At 35.0% G+C, this 26,641-nt stretch overlaps 16 protein-coding genes across 16 annotated transcripts; 8 read left to right on the top strand and 8 right to left on the bottom strand.

The window, feature by feature from the left end:
- Window positions 1–33: 33 nt before the first annotated feature.
- Window positions 34–504, bottom strand: EIN_411170 (hypothetical protein; the record flags this gene model as incomplete). The annotated part of the gene is made up of 1 exon (XM_004254487.1): window positions 34–504. The coding sequence occupies one exon, from the start codon at window positions 502–504 to the stop codon at window positions 34–36; it is 471 nt and encodes a 156-aa protein (XP_004254535.1).
- Window positions 505–760: 256 nt separating this feature from the next.
- EIN_411160 (GTP-binding protein ypt5, putative) lies at window positions 761–1,489 on the bottom strand (the record flags this gene model as incomplete). The annotated part of the gene is made up of 4 exons (XM_004254486.1): window positions 761–873; window positions 923–1,189; window positions 1,251–1,388; window positions 1,438–1,489. The coding sequence occupies 4 exons, from the start codon at window positions 1,487–1,489 to the stop codon at window positions 761–763; spliced, it is 570 nt and encodes a 189-aa protein (XP_004254534.1).
- Window positions 1,490–2,080: 591 nt separating this feature from the next.
- EIN_411150 (hypothetical protein) lies at window positions 2,081–2,560 on the top strand (the record flags this gene model as incomplete). Its single annotated transcript, XM_004254485.1, has 1 exon — window positions 2,081–2,560. One exon carries the CDS (start codon window positions 2,081–2,083, stop codon window positions 2,558–2,560), a length of 480 nt encoding a protein of 159 aa, XP_004254533.1.
- Window positions 2,561–2,653: 93 nt separating this feature from the next.
- Window positions 2,654–3,319, bottom strand: EIN_411140 (beta lactamase domain, putative; the record flags this gene model as incomplete). Its single annotated transcript, XM_004254484.1, has 1 exon — window positions 2,654–3,319. One exon carries the CDS (start codon window positions 3,317–3,319, stop codon window positions 2,654–2,656), a length of 666 nt encoding a protein of 221 aa, XP_004254532.1.
- Window positions 3,320–6,731: 3,412 nt separating this feature from the next.
- EIN_411130 (hypothetical protein) lies at window positions 6,732–7,612 on the bottom strand (the record flags this gene model as incomplete). Its single annotated transcript, XM_004254483.1, has 2 exons — window positions 6,732–6,877; window positions 6,916–7,612. The coding sequence occupies 2 exons, from the start codon at window positions 7,610–7,612 to the stop codon at window positions 6,732–6,734; spliced, it is 843 nt and encodes a 280-aa protein (XP_004254531.1).
- A 562-nt stretch (window positions 7,613–8,174) lies between these two features.
- EIN_411120 (hypothetical protein) lies at window positions 8,175–8,879 on the bottom strand (the record flags this gene model as incomplete). The annotated part of the gene is made up of 1 exon (XM_004254482.1): window positions 8,175–8,879. The coding sequence occupies one exon, from the start codon at window positions 8,877–8,879 to the stop codon at window positions 8,175–8,177; it is 705 nt and encodes a 234-aa protein (XP_004254530.1).
- An 879-nt stretch (window positions 8,880–9,758) lies between these two features.
- Window positions 9,759–12,994, top strand: EIN_411110 (importin beta-3 subunit, putative; the record flags this gene model as incomplete). The annotated part of the gene is made up of 2 exons (XM_004254481.1): window positions 9,759–9,917; window positions 9,962–12,994. 2 exons carry the CDS (start codon window positions 9,759–9,761, stop codon window positions 12,992–12,994), a joined length of 3,192 nt encoding a protein of 1,063 aa, XP_004254529.1.
- Window positions 12,995–13,075: 81 nt separating this feature from the next.
- On the bottom strand, window positions 13,076–13,774 carry EIN_411100 (hypothetical protein; the record flags this gene model as incomplete). The annotated part of the gene is made up of 1 exon (XM_004254480.1): window positions 13,076–13,774. One exon carries the CDS (start codon window positions 13,772–13,774, stop codon window positions 13,076–13,078), a length of 699 nt encoding a protein of 232 aa, XP_004254528.1.
- A 427-nt stretch (window positions 13,775–14,201) lies between these two features.
- EIN_411090 (hypothetical protein) lies at window positions 14,202–15,083 on the top strand (the record flags this gene model as incomplete). Its single annotated transcript, XM_004254479.1, has 1 exon — window positions 14,202–15,083. The coding sequence occupies one exon, from the start codon at window positions 14,202–14,204 to the stop codon at window positions 15,081–15,083; it is 882 nt and encodes a 293-aa protein (XP_004254527.1).
- Window positions 15,084–15,387: 304 nt separating this feature from the next.
- On the top strand, window positions 15,388–16,335 carry EIN_411080 (hypothetical protein; the record flags this gene model as incomplete). Its single annotated transcript, XM_004254478.1, has 1 exon — window positions 15,388–16,335. One exon carries the CDS (start codon window positions 15,388–15,390, stop codon window positions 16,333–16,335), a length of 948 nt encoding a protein of 315 aa, XP_004254526.1.
- A 287-nt stretch (window positions 16,336–16,622) lies between these two features.
- Window positions 16,623–17,684, top strand: EIN_411070 (hypothetical protein; the record flags this gene model as incomplete). The annotated part of the gene is made up of 1 exon (XM_004254477.1): window positions 16,623–17,684. One exon carries the CDS (start codon window positions 16,623–16,625, stop codon window positions 17,682–17,684), a length of 1,062 nt encoding a protein of 353 aa, XP_004254525.1.
- Window positions 17,685–17,995: 311 nt separating this feature from the next.
- On the top strand, window positions 17,996–18,943 carry EIN_411060 (hypothetical protein; the record flags this gene model as incomplete). Its single annotated transcript, XM_004254476.1, has 1 exon — window positions 17,996–18,943. The coding sequence occupies one exon, from the start codon at window positions 17,996–17,998 to the stop codon at window positions 18,941–18,943; it is 948 nt and encodes a 315-aa protein (XP_004254524.1).
- A 1,404-nt stretch (window positions 18,944–20,347) lies between these two features.
- On the top strand, window positions 20,348–21,079 carry EIN_411050 (hypothetical protein; the record flags this gene model as incomplete). The annotated part of the gene is made up of 1 exon (XM_004254475.1): window positions 20,348–21,079. The coding sequence occupies one exon, from the start codon at window positions 20,348–20,350 to the stop codon at window positions 21,077–21,079; it is 732 nt and encodes a 243-aa protein (XP_004254523.1).
- A 354-nt stretch (window positions 21,080–21,433) lies between these two features.
- On the top strand, window positions 21,434–23,890 carry EIN_411040 (eukaryotic translation initiation factor 3 subunit, putative; the record flags this gene model as incomplete). The annotated part of the gene is made up of 3 exons (XM_004254474.1): window positions 21,434–22,398; window positions 22,471–22,798; window positions 22,838–23,890. 3 exons carry the CDS (start codon window positions 21,434–21,436, stop codon window positions 23,888–23,890), a joined length of 2,346 nt encoding a protein of 781 aa, XP_004254522.1.
- Window positions 23,891–23,970: 80 nt separating this feature from the next.
- On the bottom strand, window positions 23,971–24,576 carry EIN_411030 (hypothetical protein; the record flags this gene model as incomplete). Its single annotated transcript, XM_004254473.1, has 1 exon — window positions 23,971–24,576. The coding sequence occupies one exon, from the start codon at window positions 24,574–24,576 to the stop codon at window positions 23,971–23,973; it is 606 nt and encodes a 201-aa protein (XP_004254521.1).
- Window positions 24,577–24,821: 245 nt separating this feature from the next.
- EIN_411020 (hypothetical protein) lies at window positions 24,822–26,165 on the bottom strand (the record flags this gene model as incomplete). Its single annotated transcript, XM_004254472.1, has 1 exon — window positions 24,822–26,165. The coding sequence occupies one exon, from the start codon at window positions 26,163–26,165 to the stop codon at window positions 24,822–24,824; it is 1,344 nt and encodes a 447-aa protein (XP_004254520.1).
- Between the last annotated feature and the right edge of the window lie 476 nt (window positions 26,166–26,641).

Genomic DNA, 26,641 nt, shown 5'->3' with positions numbered 1-26,641 from the left:
CTCTTCTCAGTTTGGAAAAAAACAAAACAAAAATCAATCATCGCTCTCGTCGTCTATTTTTTCATCTTCTTCCATTCGCATGTCATCCTCCTTTTTGATTGCCATCATTTCTTTCACAACGTCATCTTCAAGCTCATCCATTGGATGTTCGACATTGGCCATTCCAGTTTCGGGGTCACACCACTCCGCATCGATCATTAAAAAACCATCGTTGTCGATAGTCGGTTTAATGTACTTCATACTCTCCTCGGTATTAAAAAAAGACTTATCGAAACTTAACACAGATTGCGGAGATAATTTGTGCTTTCGGATGTAATTGATCAACTTGAAATAGTTGTACTGATTCCCGTCGCAGATTTGAAATAACGTCTGAAACCCTAATTGGTGCGCCGTTTGTAAGTGTTCCAACACTTTATCTAAGTCATTAAACTCTTTACAAAATAGACAAGGAGTGCGAAAAGATGTCTCGTCGTCTCCATTGTCCCAATCCCAGTCGTCGCTCATTTCTTTCTTGATTTCTAGTGTAGGTTTTAATTTAATAAAACCTTTTATATATTACTATATTGGTTAGAGTTAACCATTTGACTTTATATTTTTATTCTTTCTTATTTAATATGTTAATTAGTTGTATTGGTTTTGTATTATAAATATAATAAACTATAGTTTTATTCAATAAATCACGTTTAAATTCTTTTAAAAAAAAAGTATATTGAACCTATTAATTTACTATAATTAATACAATACAACTCCCAAGAGAATATCAACAACAATCATATCCATCTTGATGGTCTCCCCGACTCAAGTCGATTCCATCACAATTCACCTCCTTTGGACGCATAACGCAGGCCAACTCAATAAAAGACTTTTTGACATCTGTTAGTCAATTTTAATTTCTTAACAAATCAAAACCCAAGACACAAACTTTCACCACTCTTGGCAGAAGTCTCGAAGTATAAAGCATTTGTTATTTTCACTACGTTGTCGACATCATCTTTTTTTACTCTCCACTCACAGTCGTTTTTATTTGCAATGACCATCACTTTTGCATCGGGACACACACGCTTGAGTTGCTCACACCATACACGCACATTGCTCAAACTGTGAGGGTCTGTCACATCAAACACAACAACACCCCCAGATGCGCCTCGAAAATAATTCTCAACGACTGAATGATATTTCTCTTGTCCAGCTTTTTGTCACTACTTTTACTTCAAAATAATGAAACTATCAATTTAATAATAGCAACAAACCAGTGTCCCATAGATCTAATGAATATGACGCAATCTCCGTGTCTAAGATCATGTGATGAAATACAGCAGCAACAGTGGCACCCCCTGCGGAAAATTGATTGAACATTAAACGTGAAATAATCGACGTTTTACCAACATCTGAATATTAGACACACTCGACATTCTATAGCGAATTGAAAAGACAAACTCGAATCACCGATGATAACAACCTTCATGGATTCATTCTCCGCACTTATCATCGTCTGTTGAGCGAGTTTTGAAAAGGGTTTTTTCTTCCTCTTTTTTACTTACAAAAGCACTATTGGAAATAAAAAATGTCACTTTGTAATCGAACATTTTCGGGTATTTTGGGTTACTATTTCTTATTCGATACGAGGTATCGTAAACAGATAATATTAGAGTGTTTTGTTATTACTAATTTTAAACAAATATACTGGAATTTATTAATTACATTATAATATATATTTTATAATATAATAAATATAATTCGATTTTTTCATATTTCCAACAACAACGTTTATTGTGTATTTTGGATTGCAATGCCAATTGATGTTTCGGATGTATGCACCAATATAATTCCATTGAATTAACACCATTTTCAAATTATACTATTTATATTTTTTACTATATGTTATAGTTTTTTTTGATTAAACTATATTTTAAAATAAATTAATGAAAAATTTAATTGTAATGTGAAACTATCGTATTAATTTATTAATGGTAAATTAATGGTTAACAGTATTCTATAGTTTTAAATGTTATAACATAATACATTTTATTAAAAATTTATTATATAGACAACAATTAGTCAAAAAGAACTAAGAAATGATATGGCAAACAACTCACAGAAGAAAACAGTTCAAAACAACAAGCAGAAAATTGTGATTTCTCTCTGTTTCATTCTTCCAACAATCTTTTTCTTTGTGTTTTGGCGATTCCTTCGTGGGACATTGAACGGCACTGCTTATTTTGTGTTTGTTGTCAACACCCTATTTCAAACACTCCCATTTCTTTACACGTATATGATCAGTCGCCCAGTGTATTCTGAGGGCGAGTTACTTGACTGTGGTTCTGATTTATCACAAGAAGGGTTATTAGAGTTTGTCCATGACATCATTTACTTCACTTCGTTTATTCAATTGTTGTCGTCGTTTTCATTCTTTGCGATGTATCTCTATATTGTTGTTGTGGGATATTCTATTTATTTGTTATATAATATGACAAGTGCATTACCAGGTATGGCACAGCAACCTGCAGCACCACAACAAGAGCAAAAGAAACAGAAGATTAAGTACAAGACGTACCATTAATTGAGTGTTCCGTTGCTATGTTTCGAGACAATAAAGGCAAAACAATAAAAGGAATGAAACGTTATTTAAAGTTGAATACAAACAAATGCCTCTTCAAGCGACAGAAGAAATCAAATTTGACTTTGACTCCTTCCCAATAGTGGTAGTTCTTGAACCATGTCCCGGTATCACAATCGTCTCTTTCGGTAACGTGAAAAGTTTGTTAATGATTGAATCTTTCATAAGTCTTGCGTTGCCATCCCATAAATCAGTTCTCCCACAAGACCCTTCGAATAAAGTATCTCCAGTGACCAACAAATTCTGTTGGTGAAAATATAAACAAGAGGACCCTGGTGAGTGACCTGGCGTGTGAATCAAGACACCAACAATTCCATCGATATTTATGGAGTCACCTTCGTTCATCAAAAAGTCGATTTGTGGGGGTTGCTCGACTTCGGGAAGGGTAAAGGACTTTCTTTGCATCTCGACCTGGTTGTATAAATACTCGTCGTTTCTGTTGATGCAAAGTGGGGCGTTGGTCAGTTTTTTAATGTCATGGGCGCCGGCAATATGGTCGTAGTGGCCATGCGTAAAAAACACTGCAATACAATTCGTAAGACCAATTGCTTTTGCTCTTTTAATCACACACTCTGCATCACCACCAACATCACACAATATGTAATTACCGGTCTGCACATTTCCAATGATGGGAGTGTTTGTTTGAATGCACCCAGTTGGCATGAAGCAATATACCATCCCATTGTTTTGCACGGGTTTCATTCACAATGTGTTGAATTCGTGTTTTAAAGATCCAATTCGACACTTCAAATTTTGCGTTGTTTATTTATAATAGTAACCACAAAAGCTTTTTTTGCCAGTTGAATGGGAAATTTATAGGTTTTCTCGATAAATTGAGTGGTATTTCATCGCAACTTTCCAGGATATTGTCACTTTGAAAATATACCCAAATATCCCTGGTTTTAAACATTGATGCTTCAAAAATAAATACATTATTCTTCTCCAAATAACTCTGAGTGTAATTTTAGAAGTTTTGCCCAACCTTTTAGGCATATTCCTTATATTTATTTAACAAAAAAAGGAAAACTTTATTAATAGTGTTCTTAGGCATTTATTGTATTAAAGTAATCATAGACCAAAATAATAGTGTGAAAACATACTGCATTTCATTATGGTAATTATCAGTAAAATATGCTGAACAATAAAAGAAGTTAGAAATGGACTTTTTCAACAATAAAAAAAAATGTAAACAATCAACAGAAAAGAAATGAAATATTGTCAAAGAAATACTTTTGGGTTTTACCAATATCAGCATTAATGTATTTTTTTGAATAAAAAATTCACACACTTTTTAAAATTTTTGTACAAAATAACAAATGACTATTTACCGCAAAAATGGGAAATTTTTTATTTTGTTCTGAAAATTTTTTTTATAAATAGATAACTCCAATTAAAAATAAAAATACTTTCTGTTTGCGATAAATAAGTTTAGTTTTTCGGGTGTAATCCAACCAATAAAAACAAAATAAGTTATTAGTTTATAAATAGATAATATAATATAATTAATAGTACTTATTGTATTGTTATGTATTAATTCTTTTTATTAGAATGCTAATAATAAGAATTATACTTTTATATAATAAAGTTATTAATTTATTTGTACAGTCTGTCTTTTAACGTTATCTGGTATCTTTTGGAAAATCGGAAATCAAATATTTCGGGAAGTCTTCCCAAAAATCCATCCCAATTGTTTCGGTTTTTTTCACGTTTTGCCTAATGCCCGATGTTTAGACAAAATAAAGCTATTTTTTGTACATCAGATACAGTCTTATTTGGTTGTTTTTGTCTTTTAAATAGTTAAATTTTTCTGTTTTTTTCAATTTTTATCGATTTTAAATATATTTAATCCTAAAAATGCAATAATTATCTGGTAAAATAAAGGGATTTTTTTAATTAACGAAAATTGTCTTTTTATTTTTGAAAATTATCCAAAATATCATAAATTATCCCAATTCAATCCAATTATTTACAATTAATTGTAATTATCTAGACATAATAGATAATTATCTTAAATTATTAAATTTTATCAACAATATTATTCAACATTATCTTTATTAAAATGTAATTATCCACATTTTATTTAAATCAAAAATAAAAACAACAAAAATGTTTATTGATAACATTTTTTTATAATTTAAAAATTAATTATTTAGGTTGACAGGATATTTTCAATAATAAAAAAATATCATTCGAAATATCAAAAAGAAACCAACTTATAAATTATCTCGACTAAAAACTTTCTGCCATACTGTATTTCTGCAACGCTCTAACGAGGCTACAACATCTGGGGTTTCAATTGAAGTGAACGCATTACTAAGTTTTTCCAGTAAAGATTCAAGTGTTGTCCATGTACGTATTTCTCGTTCTGCTCTTCGTTTCCAAATTCCAAATATATTTTCTATGGGATTTAACTCTTGCGAGTATGCGGCGTTAAACACTACACAATGACGAGTGCCAATAACAAGTTCCTCGATGTCGTTGTGTATTCCACAGTTATCACACCAAAAAAAAACAACGCGAACGTTTCTCTGATCATAATATTGCATGAGTCTTTTAAAATACGTGTTGAATAAAGGCTTGTCGTTAATTCCATTAACAATATCACAATAACTCATTCCGTTTACATCTATTGCACATACACTTGTCAATCGAAGCCCCCTTTTACTTTTTGTTATAAAGCACTTCTTTCTACGTTCACTCCATCCGTACGCACTCGTCGTAGCTATTCTCCATAAAGTTTCGTCCAAACACACCCACGAGTATCCCTCGCACATTCTTGCGTACAATTTTTGAATAGCATTTATTCTTTTGTCTTTGTTTACTTCCGAGTTCGATTCAGCACCTCTTGTAGTCTCTCTTTTAAAACTCAATATCGGAAGTTCTCTGTCTTCATCAACACCAGTTTTTCCTCTCATAAAATTTGTAATAGACGTAATAGATGGAACGATCTTGTTTTTCTTTTCCATTTTTTTGTCTATTCCCACAATAATTTCCGGGTGCTCAACAATTTCTTTAAACGTTTCTTCTCGGATTTCTACAATGTCTTCGACATTTACAATGTCATCCATTACCATCATTCCCTTTATGTATTCTCTCATCTGATGCACCTTTGTCGTAGAGTCATTCTCCAAAAGTCTTCCTACCTATACTTGATATGGAGTCACACGACTTTTTTTATTATAATGGTTCTTTGGCAATATACTATCTCCCTTTCTTAACTTGGTCAACAATGACTTACAATTGTCGTTTGGAATCCCACATTTGGAGGCATATTCGCCTAGTTGCCATTCGTCTCCATTTTTTCTCCAAAATGCGATTAGCCTTTTTTCGCCTCTAATGTAATTCTGATATACGGTTTTCTAGGTTTGGTAATACTCGTTGACAATGGAGTGGGTCCCTCTCTGATCATTTTTGGTCTTCCTCGTTTTTTGGGGGCGGCATTGGTACAATAAATGGAACCGAGGTTGTACTTGTTGGAGGATTACCAGGAAGTGGTTCTGGTGCGCTATCTATAAATTGTTCTTTAACAACAGGTTCTCTTGCGTCTATGTAAACCATAGCCGAGTTACTCATTTTATTTTTAATAAATAGTTGGTTTTTTAAAAAAGAATGCTTTGTTTTTATTTTTGATTTAAATAAAATGTGGATAATTACATTTTAATAAAGATAATGTTGAATAATATTGTTGATAAAATTTAATAATTTAAGATAATTATCTATTATGTCTAGATAATTACAATTAATTGTAAATAATTGGATTGAATTGGGATAATTTATGATATTTTGGATAATTTTCAAAAATAAAAAGACAATTTTCGTTAATTAAAAAAATCCCTTTATTTTACCAGATAATTATTGCATTTTTAGGATTAAATATATTTAAAATCGATAAAAATTGAAAAAAACAGAAAAATTTAACTATTTAAAAGACAAAAACAACCAAATAAGACTGTAACGTTATAAGACAGACTCATGTGTTTATTTTATTGTTGAAATTATTCAAAATTATTATCATTTCATTCTAATAATTCTAATAATAAAATAATTAATTAATTAATTACAAAATCAAGAAGTTAAAAAGTTATCCAAAAAACAAAGACTTGATAATCAAACATTACGGATTAGATAACGAAAACTCCTCCGTTTTTCTTTCAGGGTTTTGTGTGGCAACCATTTCAACAAGTGTCTTAGGCAAAACGAACAAATCGGTCTCGGGTTTGAGTGCGCCAATGCAGAGATGGGTCAGCGAAATGTCCACATCTTTTTGTTAATCTCCATTAACCAAACAAAAAACAAACTTTGTCTCACAAGAAATAGAAACGCGTTGTAAAGAAACTGACAGTCGATGTTTTGCCCCACAAGGGACTCGTATTCAGGCATACTTGAAACAAAGAGAGACGAAAACGTCTCGGTTATGTTTTTTACAATTACACAAACTCCATCGCGAGATTTTGCCACCACGGACGCTGTTGGTAAAAGCGGCACCACCGTCTTTTCTCCGTCGATCCATTTTTGCTGTGTGAAGGGGACCTGCGAAGAGGAGTAACCGTAAGATAAAAATGGGTTTGGGATTTCATCCCAGAGGATTTTAGTTGGCACAGTGTCATACGTAATTGACTCTTCCAGCCTTCTTGTTGTCAGCTGCGTGTCTGCCGGTATCCCAAAGAGGGGCGCAAGTGCCCTGTTATCATATACATGCAGTCTGTGTTGTGGTCCTTCTTGATGATAAAAAGCTGCGTACGTCGCCAATAAGTGCTTTTTAGTCCCAAGTGTGGCGTACTGTTGGATCACACTAATCTCTTCTGGCGTGAACTGATAAGGCGCTCCCGCAACGTCTCCGATGACAACAACGTCGGAGTTCTGGAGCGTTGAAAGCGAGAACGTGCGACACACAGAGAGATTGAGTGGGACCTTTCCGTACTTCATCCAGTTCGTTCGCATGTGTTCCCAGACGTGAACACCGCCTGTGTGTGGGTGTAACACAGTCACCTTCATGTCTAAAATCTGACTAGTTTTCCTACTTTTTTCTCCCCTTCTGTTTAACCGTTCCGCTTTGGTAATCTCACTCAAGTTACAACATTTTTTTATCGGAATCTAATATGTCTATATACTATGTTTATAATGTTGGGTGCGAGATTACACTCCGATATTTAAAACTCAAAAGCAATACCATATGTTAGTTTTTCCCATTTTTTACTTCATTTTTTTTATTGTTGAACAAACTTTCACTTTTTGTTTATTAAAATGAGACTATTGTCTTCTTTCGTTTTTATGGTTTTGTAAACTAAATGTTTACTAAATTTTTGTTATAACAATTATTTCTTATTACTAGAAGAATACTATAATCAACCATATTTTTGAGGATAAGTGGTTGTTCAGTGGTAGATGTGAACTTTCACTTTTTATTAAAAAACCATTCACAAATTACTGCAAAATAGATTGTTTGTTTGCAATTAACAATTTAATTATAATCAATTAAAATTAATTAGTTTATAATTTAAGTGCAACTTTGATGTATTCGATTTTTGAGATCTTTGAAAACTGAGCACATAAACAATCAAACAATTCTTTTCACAAAATACTCCTCGAGGAAAGACACCAACGCGGTTTGAAATTCAACGTTACCCAAGATGCTATTATGATCGCAGCCATCAACTATAAAGAGCGAACCGTTCTCTTTATACTTCACGTCATCCCAGAGTCTGATTGCGTGCGACACATTAATGATTTCATCGTTATTCCCATGTGCTATGAACAAAGGCATTCGAAGTGGCGCGACCGAGTTTTCGTTGTCGAACATATCGGTGAATGGAATGTAACTCAACCGTCTATCCACTACAGCACAACATGAAGTAAATCCACTCACGGACACAACAGCACCAACAACCCCAGGCAACCCTTTCTTCGCCATTTTCCCGTTCTGTATTTCTCTTGCGAGCCAAAGTGTTGGACCGCACCCGATAGAGTGACCCATAAGGATTATGTTTTGTATTGGGATTTGCATCTCGTTGATGACCATAGTGAAAATAGCAAGAAGGTCTTGTTTACAGTCTGCTTCGGTTGGTTCGCCAGCATTGGTTCCGTAGCCTCTGTAATCATATCCGATGATATTGGCCGATATAATATTTGAAAATATCTTGAGGTGGTGATAGGATATTGATATATCCTCTGCATTGCCATGGGAAAAGATGACCCAAGCCCGCGTAGGGGTTGTTGCTTGAATTGTGTAATAAGGAACGTGCCGATTGTTAATTCGGCACATTGGAAAGTCCTCGAGTGTGTATGTGTTTTTGGGAGGATAAAACGCGTATTTGCGCGTGATTGACTGTCCCATTGGAAATGGTTTGTAATAATAAGTTGAAGTTTCTTTTTGTGAAAAGAAGAAACTGTTTTCGTTTTCACTTGGGTATATCTTCGGTGGTATTTGATTGACCATTTTTTGCTTCTTGTTACCATTTGAATTGATAAATGTGTTTTGAATTACCACTAATTCAAAATTGCCTTGACTTGAATCGTCACATCATTAATTTAATTTTATTTCAAATTTCTTTAAAAGCTCTTGTTATGTTAATTGTTTTGTGGAAAAGAATATGGTTTTTTTCGATAATTAAAAAACAACTACTATCCTTGTATTTTAGTGTTAATTATGTTACGTCTATTCTTTAATTGTATTCTGATGTAAAAACAAATATTTTATGAAAAAGCACCGGGTTTGTATTAACTGTGTTAATAATAACCAGCGTTGTGTAACTTTAATTTTGAAAAACAGTAGTTGTTAAAACAACAACTAAAATCAGTATAAAATCATAATAATGAGTTTGTTCTAGTTTATTCATTAATTTATTTATAGTTAATTTAATACAATTCAAAACTAGTTTTAAACTATGTTTATTAAAAATAATATTATTTTAATTATTTATTGTATAAATTATAGTTTACTTTAACTTAACTAATTATGAATAAAACTATTTTGAAATTATTAACAAACTATAATATACACATGAAAAAACGCATTTGAAAAATTCCATGTTGTGTTTATTGAACAAATACAAAAAAAATAAAACATTTGAAATCAAAATAATGGTATATCAAACCCTCTTAAAAAACAAATTTTTTTAAACAGAAAAAACAGTATCACTCTATGGCCGATCTCACCGCGATTTTACAGGCTTCAATGAGCCCTGACAATGAAACACGAAAAAAGGCGGATGTCTTAGTGGAACAACTTAAACAAAATCCAAGCGTGTTTCTACCACAAGTTCTCACTTATTCAAATGCTGAATCTAAGAATCCCCCAAACGTTTGTTTTTGATTTGATATTGACTGAAATACCTTACCCCGTAGTTGCGAGTTATAGCTCTCACAATAGTCAACAACATGTTGGTCAAAATTCCACAATTGCGCGCAGTAATTCCTGACCAATTACTTCTTGAGATGTGCAACGCAATAGCAATCAATTGTAAAGTCGAGAACGACCTTCATTTAGTCCCACTTCTTTCAACAGTCGTGACCACTTTTGCATTGGCAATTCAACAAGAAAATTTACCATGGCCAAATTATATCCAATTCCTCTTTGCATTGACTCAAGAACAAAATATAATCCAACAGTGTATTGCTCTCGATGCGTTAGGAAAGTCTACCATCCATCCGGAATCACAACTCATTTTGTCACACGTCTCCGAACTCAAAACATACTTGGCAAGATGTCTATCAATTGATTCCCTCCCATTAAGACTGAAAGCTATCACCTTTATTTCAAACACTGCAGTCTTCCTCGAGAAGACCGCTGAAGGCAAAAAGTTTTACGAGTTATATCCCCTGATAGCGCAGACGATGCAATCATTGTTAGCTAATAATAATTTTGAAGAAGTGAATAACATATTGGAAGACTTACAGGAACTTACACAATTTTCACAATTCTTTTTCAAACCAATACTGCCAGCTGTCTCCGAAAATTTGCTTCAAATCTGTACATCCAACTATGATGGAATGGTCAAGTCAGGAGCTATGGAAGTTATTTTAGTCTTGATAGAGGCTTATCCAGCAAGTTTTAAGAAGACTGACTATTTACAAAAGGTCTTAGTCATTCTTTTGAATTGGTTGGCTTCAGTGACAGATGCGGATGTACAAGACTGGTTGGACGAAGACACTGGGGATACCTTATTTGAATATGCACAAGACGCTATTGAAACATTGACAGGAACGGTTGGTGGAAAACCACTGAGAGACACATTGTTTGCGCAATGTCTTGAGTTCATAAAAAGGAATGACTGGCCTCATAGATTTGCAGCACTCAGTGCATTTTCACAAGTCGTTCCAAGAGGGAAGTTTGTGATCAAAAGTAACATCACGGAATTATTACAACTTGGATTTGCAGCAACACAAGACGATCAGCCGTTAGTGGTGTACGCGTTTTTAGATCTCATTGAAGAACTTTTGGATACGTTCCCCCATATCATGATTCGAATGCACTTTGATGTAATAGTGAAAGCACTCACGTTGTGTGTGAAGTCGAAGTATAAAAGAGTTCAAGAACGGGCGTGTTTCTCATTACAATCACTGTTGGAGAATTTGGAAGATTCGAAACAAAAGATCATCCCGGCACTCCCAACACTAGTAGAATCAATGCTTGTGCTCTTGGGCTCAAATTCGGACTTTTCATTGAAATCATCTGCATTGACTTCATTGGTCTTTATCACATTGTTGGCTACTCCACAAATGGCAACGTATTACCAATCGTTCCAAACAGTGTTTGCTGCCATTCTACCAACTTGTAAAGATTACCACTCATCGGAAACTAAAGGAAAGATCATCGAAATGATGTCGATATTTAACTCGAAATTGAACCCACAGTTTTTCCCAAACATCCAAGACATATTGTACACGACGTTGTTGGAGTTGTTCAAACAACCAATTGGAATTGAAGACCCATTACTTCCATATGCAATGTCGGCGTTGTGTCGATTGGTCGACTCTCCAACTAAAGCGATACATCCAAATCTTGAGAAATTCATGACCATCGTCTTTGAGAGAATTGCGCTGCCAATCACTCTCGACAATAAAGATCAAACAAATGTTATCAACGTCACGAACGTCATTACCTCAGAGAAAAAGTTCTTGTTGCTTTCAGTGAAAAAGATAGCAGACTATCTTAAAGGCAGTTACGCAGTGTTTGCTGAAAAGACGTTTGCGATAGTGTCTCCCTTCTTGCAGTCGAATAACAGTGTTATAAAAATCACTGCTTGTGAAGTCTTACCTGTTGTTGTATCTTCATTAGTCGCTGCAATGGGAAAGACCGACCAAGTCAAGCAATTATACTATCGAGTAGTTAATATCTTGTGTCAAGTTCTTGTTGCAGAAAGAATATCAGATAATATCGAAGTAGTCTTGGATTGCTTAAATTATGTGATTAGCGCTGTTGGCGAGAATAGTTTGGACGCGCAGATGATTGGTATTCTCTTTGAGTCGTTTGACAAACTCTTATTTGGCTGTTTAGAAGGGAACACAGAAGTCCAGCAAATATCAGAAAAAATGAATAAAGATGAAGATGAATTGGACGATGAAGAAGCGGAGATGTTGAATGACCAAGCAAACTTCGACACGTGGCTCCAAAAGATGTTACAAGTCCTTGGAACTGTATGTGAGAATCACGTTCAAACGTTCTTTGCTGCGTTTAACATGAAGTTGTTCCCACGTATTATGATCTATTTCAACCAAGAAGACAACGAAATGAGATGTTCATTTGCTGTTTCAGCAATGGGGACGGTCATTTCAAAAGGAAAGTTGTACCACTATATCCCACATGTCGGAGATAAATTTGTGGAGTACATGAAATCAAGTATGAGTGACGTGGCATTCAATGCCATTCTCTTTGTGGGAGTCTTTGCGGAATTGGAGATCCCCGAGTTCCAAAATTTGGTTCCAAAAGTGTTAAATGTTATCAGCGAGTTAGTCAGTCGTAAAAAGAATAAAGCATACTTCGAACTTCATTCACAAATAGTGACCACGTTAGGGTTGATCGTTTTGCACAACAAAACACTTCCAAATCGTGACGCACTTGTGAAAAGTTTCATTGGCCTTTTCCCGGTCAGTGAAGGGTATTCAAAGTTGGTGGAAGTCATCTTCGATATGCAAAACCAAAATTTGATCACTTCGAACAACGAAAACGAGACTGCTGAAATCATCTATCGACTTGTGTCGTTTTGTGCTGGTGCTGTTGAAGAGGAGGTTTGCAGCAAAGACACCAAAAAGAAGATTTTACTGCTTCTTAAAAAGTGGACGACTGAAGTCCCTCAGAACATTATTCAAGCAGTTTGGAACAAACTCACTGTCGAGCAAAAAGGGGAGTTGAGTGACTTGCAGAATGAACAGCTTTGAACTGAAAATATTATTACTTCTGTTTTTACCTTTCAATATAGTAATAGAAAATTATTAATTCAAAGGAGAACAATATAGTAATTATATTAAAATGGGAAGTAATTCGTTGTACTTCTCGTTATATACTAACCCACCCATTAATAGAAGCTGAGCGATGTGGTATGTCGTTATTATAATAATAGCAGTAAGGTTCGACTTTTTGACAAAGACGTTGTAAGCTAAGACCGCGTCACTAATATCAAAAAACAAATACCCGACAGCAGTCATCACAGAAGATACTCCATTCCAATTTACACCAACTGTACTGCTCAGTGTCGACAACGCAAAAAATGATCCTCCGGTTAAACCACATGAATAGACATGAACGGGAAGCGTAAACAATTTTTGTGTCTTGGACTTTGAACCTTGCATTAAAGGAACAGATGTGATTGTCCCAATTAAGAGGACAAATAAGGAAGGTATAAAAATACCTATTTGAAGAGTTTGGGAATACCCGATGATGTTGCAGATGTGGCTAACTAAAAAGGACACAAGACCACATGCAAACCATTCCAACCCTTCTTTGATCAAAAACAAATCACCAATAAAAGAACTGAAAAGCCCGGCACAAAAGAAAAGAACGTATGGCTTAGGCTCGACACTGAGTAAAACAAAAGCAATTAAGAGTAAACAAAAAAGTGGTTTACTCACTAACTTTACAGAATCTAACTTCTTAAGGTACGACGTCCAACATACCACAACATCAATGAGAATGAAAAAGAAGAGTACCCATTCAAACATCGTGTTTTAAATTTGATTATAACAGTTCGTTGTTTGTATGAAAGTGTTTTATAAATATAAATTGTATTATTATTATTTATAAATTTGGGGTTGAATGATTAAATTTGAAATCATCAGTTTTCGATTGTTTTTTTAATCATTTACTATAGTTTAATTAAATGGGTTAACTTAATATAAGTTAATTGAGTTATAATTTTTTATAATAAAAACAAGAAATGTTTTTAAATATTATTCTTGTATTTGATCTTATTGTAAAACAAGAATCGACCAATAGTTATAATAATAAACAATCACATTTTTCATAAATTAAACAATCATATTAAACAAAAGGTATTTTAATATTAATATGAAATTAAGTTATAACAAATGCAAGTAAGAAATAAAAATAATCTTCACTTTGGTGGAGATAAATAAAACTCCATAACTCATGGCATATTCAATTACATATGTAGTGCACTTTCATAAAGTGGTGTTGTCGTTGAACATTTGTCCCGACGATTTTTCAAAGAACTCGTGGGTAGGTATTTTTGTGATCAATAGGGAAAAGTCGGAGAATTATGTTCGTGAGAAACGAGTCAAAACAGTCAAAGACGAAATAGTGTTTGAGAACCTAGTTAGTGGGATGTATGAGATTCGATACTTCTACGACAACAAAAGCTGCCTGTTGAACTACACAAAAACACTTTTAATTGGAGAAGAAATTGTGCCCGAGTCTGTCGAAGAAGTGTCGAGTGTCAACTGCAGATACTTGGTCGTGAAGTTTCCGCCACTACTCAAACAAAACGATTGGTTTGCACTCTTCAAAGCGGGTGAGAAAAGTCAGAAGAAGTTTTTAAGGAAGTGGATTGTGCACAATACAACGCAATTGGTATATAATATCGAAGTTGGTGATTTGAACTTGGAACCAAAGTATATTGACGACCTCTTTGGTGTGAAAACTACTGACTACGAAATCAGATACTTTAAAGCAAGAAGTAAAGTGATTGATCCTAAGCTTGTGACGTATTCCTTTCCACCGTCGGGTATCTATAAAATAGCTTTGAAAGACTCTGAGAAGGACACAATTCAGTTTGTCGGGTGGCGATCATTAAATCAGTTGTGTATCAATTACTCAACATATCTCAAGAACTTCGAAGTGATTGTCAGAAACGACCAACAAGTCGTCTCGACATTCAGAAATGAACTCCCACTCTTTTTTGGAACAGTCACATTTTCATTGCCACAAATGATATACAATTTCTCTATCGACTTTGTATCTCCAACAACACATCACATCATTCAAACCAAAAATCTTCATCCTATCGTTTAGTATTTATTATTGTGTCATTTGTTTTAAGGTTTTTCTTTCTATTTATATCCATTAGATACTAATTCCATATCCACTTTTCAATTGGTCATTATTCCATTGGCTCAACAGCATTTACGACGTTAATACCTCTGATGTGGCTTCTTATATATAAATCTAGAGCTGTATTATATAAATATTATAAATTACTAATAAATGTGGAAATACAATATAAAAACACATCAAGTGAACGAAAGAATGAAAATGCCACAAAAAAAACAGTTACAGTCAAACCCTACTTTTAAGATCAAATAACTTAAAAAAAAACATGTTGACACAAACAGACTTCTGGAAACTCGAGTCGGAAGACTCTTTGTTAAAACTGAACGATGACTTTTTGCAAGAGGGCAACACATCACAAGTTGAAGAGCTTCTTTTGCGTGGGGAGCGATGGTATGAAAATGTGATGAAACATTCAGAAAATATTCCAGTGAAGGAATATCAACCAGAACACATCGAGAACGTCCCTGAAGGTATTCGGAGAATCATCGAACTCGACGTGTTAAGAACATTGAAGTCGGAAGAATACAAGGCACCACTTCGTGTACTCTTGACACAGTTGTGGAAAGACTTTGGAGACTACGCACAAGCAATGTGTCTTGTTGCTGCTTTTCTTCGACTTGTACTGAGTGAGAATAAAGTCTACAAAATCATGACCGTCTTGAATCATAGCAATTTTTATATTCCGGGCTATTGGAAAGCTGAAGCAGTTGGATACGCGTCAGACACATACTCTGCAATTGCAATTGCTCGTGAGATCTCCCCAGAAGTTGTCAATAAAATCACTCGAACACAGCCATACCCCGAAACATTCTGTCAGAAGTTTTTCAATGCGATTGGGATCCATGTCTTCCCCTTTGAAATTGAATTTGATATCATGGAACAATTCCTTACAGGCGGACGTGTATTTTTGTTCCAATTGATCACTTCAGTGATGGACGTACAGAAGGAACAATTCTTAAATAACAACGAGGTGAACATCATGTTCAATTTGCTCGGGCTTGAGAAGGAAGTTACATCACGTGAAACACTTCGAAGGATCTGTGACGAGGCAAAGAACTACGACAAAGTATTGGAGCACGACATTGTCGCGATGAGGAACGAGATGTACGAAAAACATTTGAGAGCAAAACTTGAAAAACAAAAAAGAGCAAAGGAAGAAGAAGACTCAGACGACATAATAGACTGCCCATCCACCGACGACGAGGACGAATAATTCTTTGATTTTTATTATGGACAAATTTTAAATTTTACTCAATGTTATAATATTAGTATAATATACTATGATATTATACAAATATAAGTTAAGATACTATAAATGGATGATGTGTAGTATGTTTTTGTGAAATAAAATCTTAAAGAAAAATGTTGGAATGAAAGAAGAAAAAGGTCTCAATTTTTGAAATCAAATGCGCATTAAAGAACGAAATTTAATTTATATGAAGGTATATTTATAGTAAAATATAGATGAGCAAAAATCAACGAACTTGAAAACATATTATAATGTTGTTAGCAGTTTTATTAATTGCATCAGCGTTGGCGCTGACGCAGGACCAAGAAAAAAAGATTAACGACATGATATCGAATGTCGGAAAGAAGTTGACTGAAGTTGGGGACTCGATTAAGAACCACAGCGAAGAAATCAACACGATCATGGAGGAAGTGAAGAAGTCGTCATCGTTTGAAGGTTCTCAAGTCAAGTTAGAAGAACTTGAGGCGAAAATAATGAAGGTGGTAAGAGGACCCGAACCATTCAGTGAACCACCGAAGGGTGACAAACTTATTGACTTGAAACAAATGTATGAGCAGACTGAAAAGAGATTTAAAGAGAATGTCAACAAAATTCAGAAGGAGAAAGACTCGAAAAAGGTCAAAGAAGCAAAGAAGGAAGTGAAAGAAGCGGTAAAGAAAGTCGAGAAGAAAGACGACAAAAAGGAGGAATTCAAATTGAAGGATGACATCGAACCACCAAAGGTACACACTGCTAAACCATTGGGAACCCCAGGAAAGGTTGTACCACCGAAGAAAGAAGAAGTCAAAAAAGAGGTGAAAAAAACAGCGAAAAAAGAAGTAAAAAAAGAAGCGAAAAAGGAGGTAAAAAAGGCGATCAAGAAAGAAACTAAAAAGATTGTCAAGAAGGCAATTGTCGCTGACACGGACGCAAAGGCTCTCGACATGATCAAAACGGATATCTTGCCACCAACATTAGGGGTTAGACCTTACGTGCCAATGATAAACGTCTATAACCCAATGATGTATATGGGTCGTCCATTCATGGCACAGAGCCCTTACATGATGGCAATGAGAAGACCAATTTACCCAAGTATGGGCTACACATACACATATCCCCCAGTCAATTACCTTGGAATGAAGTATCCAACTCTGTGTCACCAAGGATATGGTATCCCAACTCACAGATTCTATGGACCTTACCGAAGACCTTACTACAACCGCTTTAATACGCACGCATATTCAAACGAATATATGCTCAGACCAGAGTACTACGAAACATTCAACAATAAAGACCCATACATGGCAAAAGACATCCCAAGAACAGTCTTTTAAGTGTTAAAAGAGTGGTTGATATTTTGTTTCTGTTGTGTTGTGTATTTTATTTTTTGAGTTGTTGTCTTGTGTTTCTGTTCTGTATGAAGTTGCTTCTTGTTTAAACCAACAAACGTTGTTTAATTATTTCTTAAAGCATTTTAAAGTGGAGTTATATATTTAGATGGACTTTTGGGATATTCCATTTTATAGCGTTTTTTGTGGCAAATGTATAGTTTTTTTCTAATTGTTTTATAATTTAGTTGTGGTTAAAAGATAACAAAATATGATGGAAATAGTAAAATAGTTTTTAAAAGAAAACTAGAAAACAGATGGAGGCGCATGACTACAAAGGAGTGTATATCCACAATGTGGGGACTATCAATTTGTATAATAACAACGGTACGGGACAAGGTTCTACAACTCTTCAAACCGGACAACGTGAAGGAAAAGAAGAAAAGAAAGAGTTGTGTGAAAAGAAGTGGGCGGAGAAGCACTTTGCGCTTGTTCGGGAAAGTATCAAAAACATCGAGAACTCGATGAAGGAATTTCGTGGGGTGATGAACAAACGGTGGGGATATGTTAACCAACAGATTGAGATGGCGAAGGAAAAACGTGACATCGATTTGTTCAACGAAACGCAGGCGAAGTCACCATTTCACGACATTCAAAGTGATGTTGTGCAATTGAAGAAGACTGTCACCACTCTTCAAAAGAAAAGCGAAACGGAAAAGTTTAGGGTTTTGAGTTATTCGAATGTTGATTTAATGGGATACATCAAAGAATGGACAGGAAAGAATACATTCAAAGTCGTCTTTGACACGGAACGCGATGAGTTTTCTGTTCGTGAAGTCAGTGGGAGAACTCGACTTATAAAGAATGTTTTGTTTTTGGTCGAGACTGCAAGTGGGTGTGTGTTTGGCTCATATGTCACTACAAAAATTCCACCCGTACGAGCAGAGGCATATAATACCTTTTTTGGAAAAGATGAGGGTTACTTTGTCTTCACAATGAAAAATCCACACAATATCCTCCCCACTAAATTCGACAAGAAAGACAACACAAAGACAATGATGTTCTGGAAAGAACCCAACGAACTTGAGGCAGTGCTCTCTGCTATTCTGTGTTTCAGAATCAGCGCAGATGGGAAAGGAATGATCATGAATCAATTCAAGGATTTCTATAATGAACCGACGGGATTTGGAGATGACGTGTTCACTGGAACACATGAGCCTAATGTATTCGACGTTGCGAGAATCCTTATTGTCAAGTGTGAGTGATCTGTTTATTAGGAGTTGTGTCTTTTTGTGTTTAATGAATTCTATTGCTTAGTATATTATTTGAACAAAGTTTGTCATTGTTATAAAAAGACAACAAATTATTTTTTTTGTGTAAAAAATGTTTTTGAAAAATCGACTCAAATAATAAATTATACCTACCTGTATTCTATAATTTATTATTGTTTATTTGTGTAACAAATCTGTTTTTTATTATTTTAATTTTTTTTAAAGTTAATTATAGTAAATTATTATTATTTAACGATATATTATTTACGAATTGTATATTATTAAAATCACCAAAAATTGAGTTGATTAAAAAAATAAAAAATGTTAAATAAATGTATCATTTTTAGATTGTTTTGTTGTAAAAAAAAAGAAAATCGTTCCAAAAAATAATAAAATAATAAAATAATAATAAAACTGGTTCATATTAACAATCATTACATATAAAAAAAGTATCCCACGCAGTTTTGGGAGTTAAAATAAAGTTGGGGATTGTCAAAATTAATATGACAAAAAAACAGACGCTTCAAAAAATTTTACAAAAAAGATAAAATGGTGCTGCATTGTGGTGCTGTTGTTTTGAATGTATGCCGTTTTATTATGAAAAATAAGACTAAATTATACTAAAGCAAGCCATTATGTTCTAAACTTTTAATAGTCTAAGTGTGATGTTGTTCAAAAATGAAGTTAGACCAAACAAATTTTTAAAACAATTTTGTTTTTTATAAGCCTTAGTTGGTGGTTCATGTGTAATTTTGTGTTTTGAATAGTAGTGTTTGTATTATAAAGTATGGTACATTTTTTATCAAAATATTAAAGTGGGAGATTCAGATTGCAAAAGTTTTCGATTTGAGATTCGTGAAGGGAAATTGTCAAAGAAAAATACCCGAAATACAAGCAACGATTACCGTTATGAAAAAACACAAGCAAATGAATTATTTGTTGTTTAGAAAAGTGGTTGAAAAAATCTCAAGTAAAAGTTGAGAAGAAATATTTAATTATTTGTGTAAAATTTTAATAGTAAAAAATGTTAATTGCCAGATAAACGAAAAGTGGAGAAAAAACAAAAAGAGAATCAAAAAGAATATTAAAAAAAAACGGTGAAAACCTGTACACTCTCGGGCAAATTGGTGTCAAATAACTTACAAATGAATGCAAAAGAAGCTAAAAAAGGACTTTCTAATAATAATCATAAGAGGGCCTTTGTTTTTGATTTTATTTTTTTTTTGACGTTATTTTGCATAAGAAAAAAAAAGAAAAACAATCCCGTTTATTTCCTCCAACATCGAGAAAATAATGTAATAAAATATGCAAAAAATAAAAAAACGAAGGGTTCTGGAATTACCCCTTGACAAAAACAAGCAATTAAAGGGCAAAAGAACTTTAAAAAGTATTATTAAAATGGCAATGGAACATTCATGCGCAACACCACTTTTTAACGAAATCGACTCAACACCAATTCCCCAAGAACTTAAAGAGAACGAGGAGTACCATTTAAGGTTATGTCTATGCCCCCTCTGCAAACATGGGATGGAAGTCTTCGGCGCTAAGAGACCAGTCTCTTGGATATTGATATGTCGGGTCATCATCTACTCATTGATGGAACTTCACAAGGGCACCATTTACTTCTCACTGAAAGACGACATCCATGGCTTTGTTGCAGAACATTGGCATATCTTCGGACAACTCGACCAATTCAAAACAACACCAACAAGATGGAAAAAAGCCTTTCTCGATGGGTTGTCTCACAGTCCATACTTCCAGAGTGGAACATTGACACTGAAAAAACCCAACTTCTGGAAGTTAAGACGTAAAGATTGCCCATGGACAAAACAGAAAAAATGTAATATAATCGAAGACGACGATGAGCAGAACCAGACGTTTTTACCTCAAACATCAGAGAGCTCACCTATGCCCGACTTGGGCGGAGCGCCAACAAGAGACAATGCCAAAGAGTTTCTCAAAATCTCGCTTGAGTTCACAAAACAACAACTTGAGAAGTGTGGTACGGTGTGTGGTAACTTATCGTCTGATCCGACACTCTCTCAAAACATGAAAACGCTGATTGAACAATTCAATTGGATTAAAAGCACGATAGGTGTTGTTTCTGCGAATGTTGAAGTCTCATTATGATGTGTTACTTTAGTTAAATAGATTTTATTTATTCTTCATTTCATTTTGTTGTTTACTTTACCACTTCATTGGATCGATGTTGGTTTACTTATCACTGATAATTATATTGGACTCTAGATACTGTTTCCCATTATTGTTATGTAACCATTTGTAATAGTTTTGTATGTTGTAGTATAGTTAATATCTTTAGACAAGTCCCACTTCTGGGAAAAGAATTACTACGAAATTTAAAACATAAAAAGTATAAGCTTGGAACACCGCAAAAGACGGGAATAATAGGGGAAAGGGTGTTTGAGGAAACTAAAAATACGACAGAGCAAACCCTTAAATAAATTAAAAAGCAGATACCCTTCTATGTCGCAACGAGGAGTTACAATAACAAGCACCGTGTTGAAAGGGCATGAAGGCCCAATTACTAAGCTGGAACTCACCCGTGAGGGAGATTATTTTGTGTCGTGTTCGAATGATAAAACAGCGATGCTTTGGAAAGTCGACCCGCTGACCTCCATGGGTGTATACACATGTGACGGTGCAGTCTCTGATTGCACGATATCTGCGGATGGGATGCGCCTCTATTTAGCGAGTAGAGATGGGTCGGTCTTCTGCTTTGAGTTGGAGACTGGGAAGAAGTTGTTGACAAAGTTGATGGCGAAGGGAAACTACTCGCCAGTTAGGGTTGTCGAGCTTTCACCAAACAACGAAAAACTGATGGTAGTCACTGCGAGTTTCAAGTCGTTTGTGTCTTCTGTGTATGTTGTTGACCCACAAATTGAATCGCCCACCGCTGTTTACTCTCAGGAGCGCCCCCCATTGACTAAGGCGAAGTGGATCACCAATGATACGATTATAGTTGGCGATGAGTTAGGACATTTGGTGGTGAAAGACACCCGTACGAATGGACAGGGCGTTCGATTTGAGTCACACAAAAACGAGATCACAGATATCGAGAGTGATAGCTATGATATATTGTTGGGGACGACTGGAAAAGATGGGAAGTCGTTTGTGCATGATATTAGAAAGCCAGAAGATGTTATTTCCGTCTTTGAGTCTGGATACCCACTCCAATCTATTGGGTTTGCGCCATTCACAGATTATTACGCTGTTGGAGGAGGTCAGGACAAAGCAATGATGACTATGACACAGAGAGATATGTCTATGTTGATGACCACTTTTGTCAACGCTATTGATGGTCAAGAGATTGTTCGACTTCCAGGACACTTTGGTACTATCAACACAATCGTCTTTGCTCAAGACGGAAAATCAGTCTTCACTGGGTCTGATGACGGGTGTATTAGAGTCTCTCCGCTTAGTAACGATGTGTTTGCTTCGGAGTAATCCATTGATTTGTTATGCATTAGTTGGGTTTAAAAACATAAGAAGAACTTGAAAAGAAAGAGCGGTCTGATGGGAAAGAAGATCACATCAACACTGTTCAAATTTGTGTATAACTACGACGACGATTTCACAGTCGAGTCGACAGAACAGGGACTTAACGAACAATATAAATTTACAAATGGATCTTCTCAATTCTTCTTACAGGCAAGAAACCTCGAGAAAACAGTGACCATCGAAAAGGGAGTGTTGGCGGAGTTGCAAACGATGGGTCTTGTTGGGCCAAATGACACCGTCTCTTCGTCGTGCAAAATCAAAACGGTTGGAAAACTCCAAACCCGTGTCTTTTTCTTTACTAAACAAAACGAGACGGCGAAAATAGCAATGGTTTGTCGTTCATTTGAAATCCAGTAAAGTAACTGAAAGGCCTTATTTGAGAAGAATGGCGTATTTTTCCAAATGTTATCTACAGCTTCAGCAGAACAAGAAGACGTCGAGACTTTGTTGGAAGGATTTGACTTGTCTGAGGTGAAACAGTCCCACCGCGTTGAGAAAAGTGGATGTAAAACAAACCTTTTGGAGATTGAAGACTTCAGTGTCATGATTCCTGACTTTTTTAAAGAAGAGTGTGGCATATACACGGGTAGGTTTCGGGTCTATGACGACGAGGAAGATACACGCATTAATGTCAGTTTTGGTGTTGATGACGTGAAGAGTGAAAAGGCGTTCAAAAGTCGATTTGAACAAATGTGGGGGGTGGTTGATGCCACTGTTGTTGAGTTGAATATCAAAAACAAGAAATGGAAGGTGATGACGTTCACAACAAAAGAGAATGTCTATGATGTGAAGTATCATTTCTTTGCATATTTAGAACAAACCCATAAGTATTATAGTGTCTGGATGGGGTTTGAAAAACAGAGAAGTAACTTGATGTGCTTACTTTCACTTATTCTAAGCACTTTTAATGTGAAAGACCAAAAGAGGAATAGATGTACTGATGTTGTCGTTTTTTATCATTTCAATCCTATGTATTCATTGTTGTGTCCAACAAAGTGCAGCGATATACACAGTGCGGAGGAACATGGTCTTATTAGTGATATACTCCCTTCTATGTTTGTTGACACAAATACAAACTTTAGATTCTTCTGTAGTGTTATGCCATTGGAAGGAGTCAGCCAAGACACTGCAAAGGAGATCATCAAAATGGAAGTTGAGCAAATGAAAGCAGAAAAGAAGACCGTTTTGATTTCATCCACATCAGAGAAGTTCAACGGGTTTGAAAGTTGGTGCCAAATTTGTACGACAACAATCAAAGACATCCAAGTGATGTGCTTGGTCCGATATGTGTACTTCAGAAACCCAGATGTTTATGTCAGGTTTAGTTATTCTGCTCCTCCTGAATATTTCACTGAGTATTTCGTCAAGTATAATGTCGTAGATTTAATGCAAAGTATCGATTTATCATTATTGAATTGCTAGTGTTTTCTATATTTATTTATGAAGTGTAAAGAACTATTAAGATAATTAAAATGGAATAAAAATAATTTAAAGAGTCTCAATTAAATTGCAACAGTCAATTCAATAAACTCGGAAACAGAAGAACACGAAGAACATGCTGCTGGGTTTATTGTGCAACATTGTAATGATCCACAGTTTTTGCAAGCCCAAAACTTTTCAGGGGTTCTGTCACATACATTTCCTTCAGATAGCAATTGAACTATTTTTTCTTGTCGCTGTCTGATTAAAACTTCTTCAATTTGAAACGTTTGGAGTTTTCCAGCTTCAGCATAATAGTGTTCAAGTTCAGCTTCTTTAATGAAGGCTGGGTACATGATAGAATACTCATACATTTGACTCGCAATGGATGCCTTCAAATTGTTGCATACAGAACCAAAGTCAGTCTGTTGCTCATTATCCATTTTCATGTCCAAAGATGGCTTCTCTTCCCAAAACGACTTGATCATTGTCAAGAGCATTTGGCAGTGGTCTTCTTGTATTTTGGCAATCTCACCATAGAGCTTCGATATTTCATCAAACCCATCTTTCTGTGCTTTGTTTGAAAAGTAACGGTTGCGATTCTTCGAGTGGTATTCTACGTTGAAAGCTTTATAAAGGTTGGAGAGCGTGGTCATGATCTTCTTTGTAAAAACAAGTTCTCCAGTCATTATATAGCTCGTCACAAACAACAACTTTGGTCAACATCAAAACAAATTTTATTTATATTAAATAGTTACTATGTTCTTACTATTTATAAAATAGTTTTTGGTTGTGTGAACAAATTTCCTCTCAAGGAGATTTGAGGAAATTATTTGGCGAGGACATTATTTCTGTGAGTTTTTTTGGAGATACGGTCGGATATTAGTGATCACGTTTTTAAAAAAGCAAACAATAAGTAACAAAATCAGTCATGTCACAAGACAATTGGAGAGTCTCCAACAAAATTGGTCGGCTGCTCGATAGATGGTTTAGGAAGTGGTATTGTCTTCACGGGAATTTTGCTGCCCTCGGCAGAGTTGTCTATGACACGCGCTAATCTCCACAACAATTTTGTTGTATCATTGATGCACTTGATTTGGTCGTCGTGAATACAAATGACACCAACATCATCCTTTGCTTCTTTCTCTTTTGCTTCTCGGGCTTTTCTCTTCACAGATCTGCACTTGGCAGTGATGGGTACAACACCTTGATATTTCCACCCAAATTCCTCCGCAAAAGAAAATGGTTGGTGAATGTAGTTAGCGACATTTCCAATCGAAATTCCTTCGGACTCCGCAGCATCTTTTATCAAGTTGTACAAATTAGTCGAGTATTTGATAAACCCTTCTCTCTTGTAACACGTCAAAGTCTCGGAATCGTCCAACTCATCCAGACAAACTACAAGTGTCTTCTCTGGTTTTAAACGTTCGTCTTTGGAATGTGCTCTGATGAAAGCCCTTATTCCACTATGGCGCTCGTTATAATTTGTTGTGACTAAAAATCCAACGTTTGTTGAGTCAAGGAGTGACACGCTGCTTTCTTTGACTTGTTGCGCAAGTTGGGTGAGACAGACGGCGGTCGCAAGGCCAGACACTCTGTTCTTCTTTCCTGTGAAATACAAAGTCATCACAAAGAAAAGGACAACCGTCGAAGCAATCGAAACGGCGGGTAGAACAATGTAGTTGTTTGTAAATAGTCCGACAATGTATCCAACAAAGACGACAAGAGCAAAGAAGTATACAGCGAAGTGCATTATCTTTGCCGTTAAGTGATACAACACACCGGAGTCTTTTCTCATATCATTGATGTGTCCGACAAAAAGGAGAGTTTTTTCAGTAGCAGTGTGCTCAAGGTCAGTGCAGTTGATCATTGAGAATAAATTGAGTGTGGACGTGCCTGGAAGGATTCTGTCGATGAAATTGAATTGAATGTCATAGATCACCCAATATATTAACACCCCTAGCAAAGCTATTATCATCATCCCAAGTGGTGTAAATATACCTGACACCATTAAACCAATGAAATAAATACTCACGAAATACCATTTGAATGGCGTCAAGTAAGACGGGTACTTGTATTGCTCCTCCTCAACGGTGTCACAAACTTTCTGGAACTCTCCACGAAGTTGCGCGATGGTCAGCGATTCATTAACTGATCCAGGCGGTCGTGTGGAGTACTGTGTCAAAATGTAGTTCAACAATTTACTTGCGGAAGAAGGCGTTTGGTCTGGAGGAATGGGTTGCGTCTGGGGAGGGGTGTTACTTTCCATGTTTTCCATTTATGTTCTGAGACGTCCTTTCTCTTTGCTTTTAAACCATTTCATTGTCCTTGAGATTGAGATTATGATTATTGACAAACAAAAACGAAACAAAATCTGAACAAAAACGATTTTTTTGATTTTAGAGTTATTTCTTTTATTTTTTAATTTAAAATGAAAAAGAAACAAATCTTTTGGTTTGACAACACATGATTAAAGTTATTACAAATATAATTTACTGATAATATAATGGTAAGTTAATCATTATTAATAAAATATTATAAATTTGTAAGAAAATTTTTTAATCGAAAAAATTTTACTATTAAAAATAGAACTAAACCAAAAATTATCTAATTATCTAAATAAAAGAAAATGAGTCGAAGCAAAACATAAAAAGAAATTTTTTAGATGACATTTTCGACTTTAATTGCTATAAAATGGTGAATAAAAATGCCATTTTTTCATTTGCATATCACCAGTAATTATTTACATCGTTT

The sequence above is a fragment of the Entamoeba invadens genome (genome assembly GCF_000330505.1).
Source record: "Entamoeba invadens IP1 unplaced genomic scaffold scaff_1105074725347, whole genome shotgun sequence".
In the NCBI taxonomy this organism is placed as follows: domain Eukaryota; phylum Evosea; order Mastigamoebida; family Endamoebidae; genus Entamoeba; species Entamoeba invadens.
This window is presented reverse-complemented; position numbering and strand designations above follow the sequence as displayed.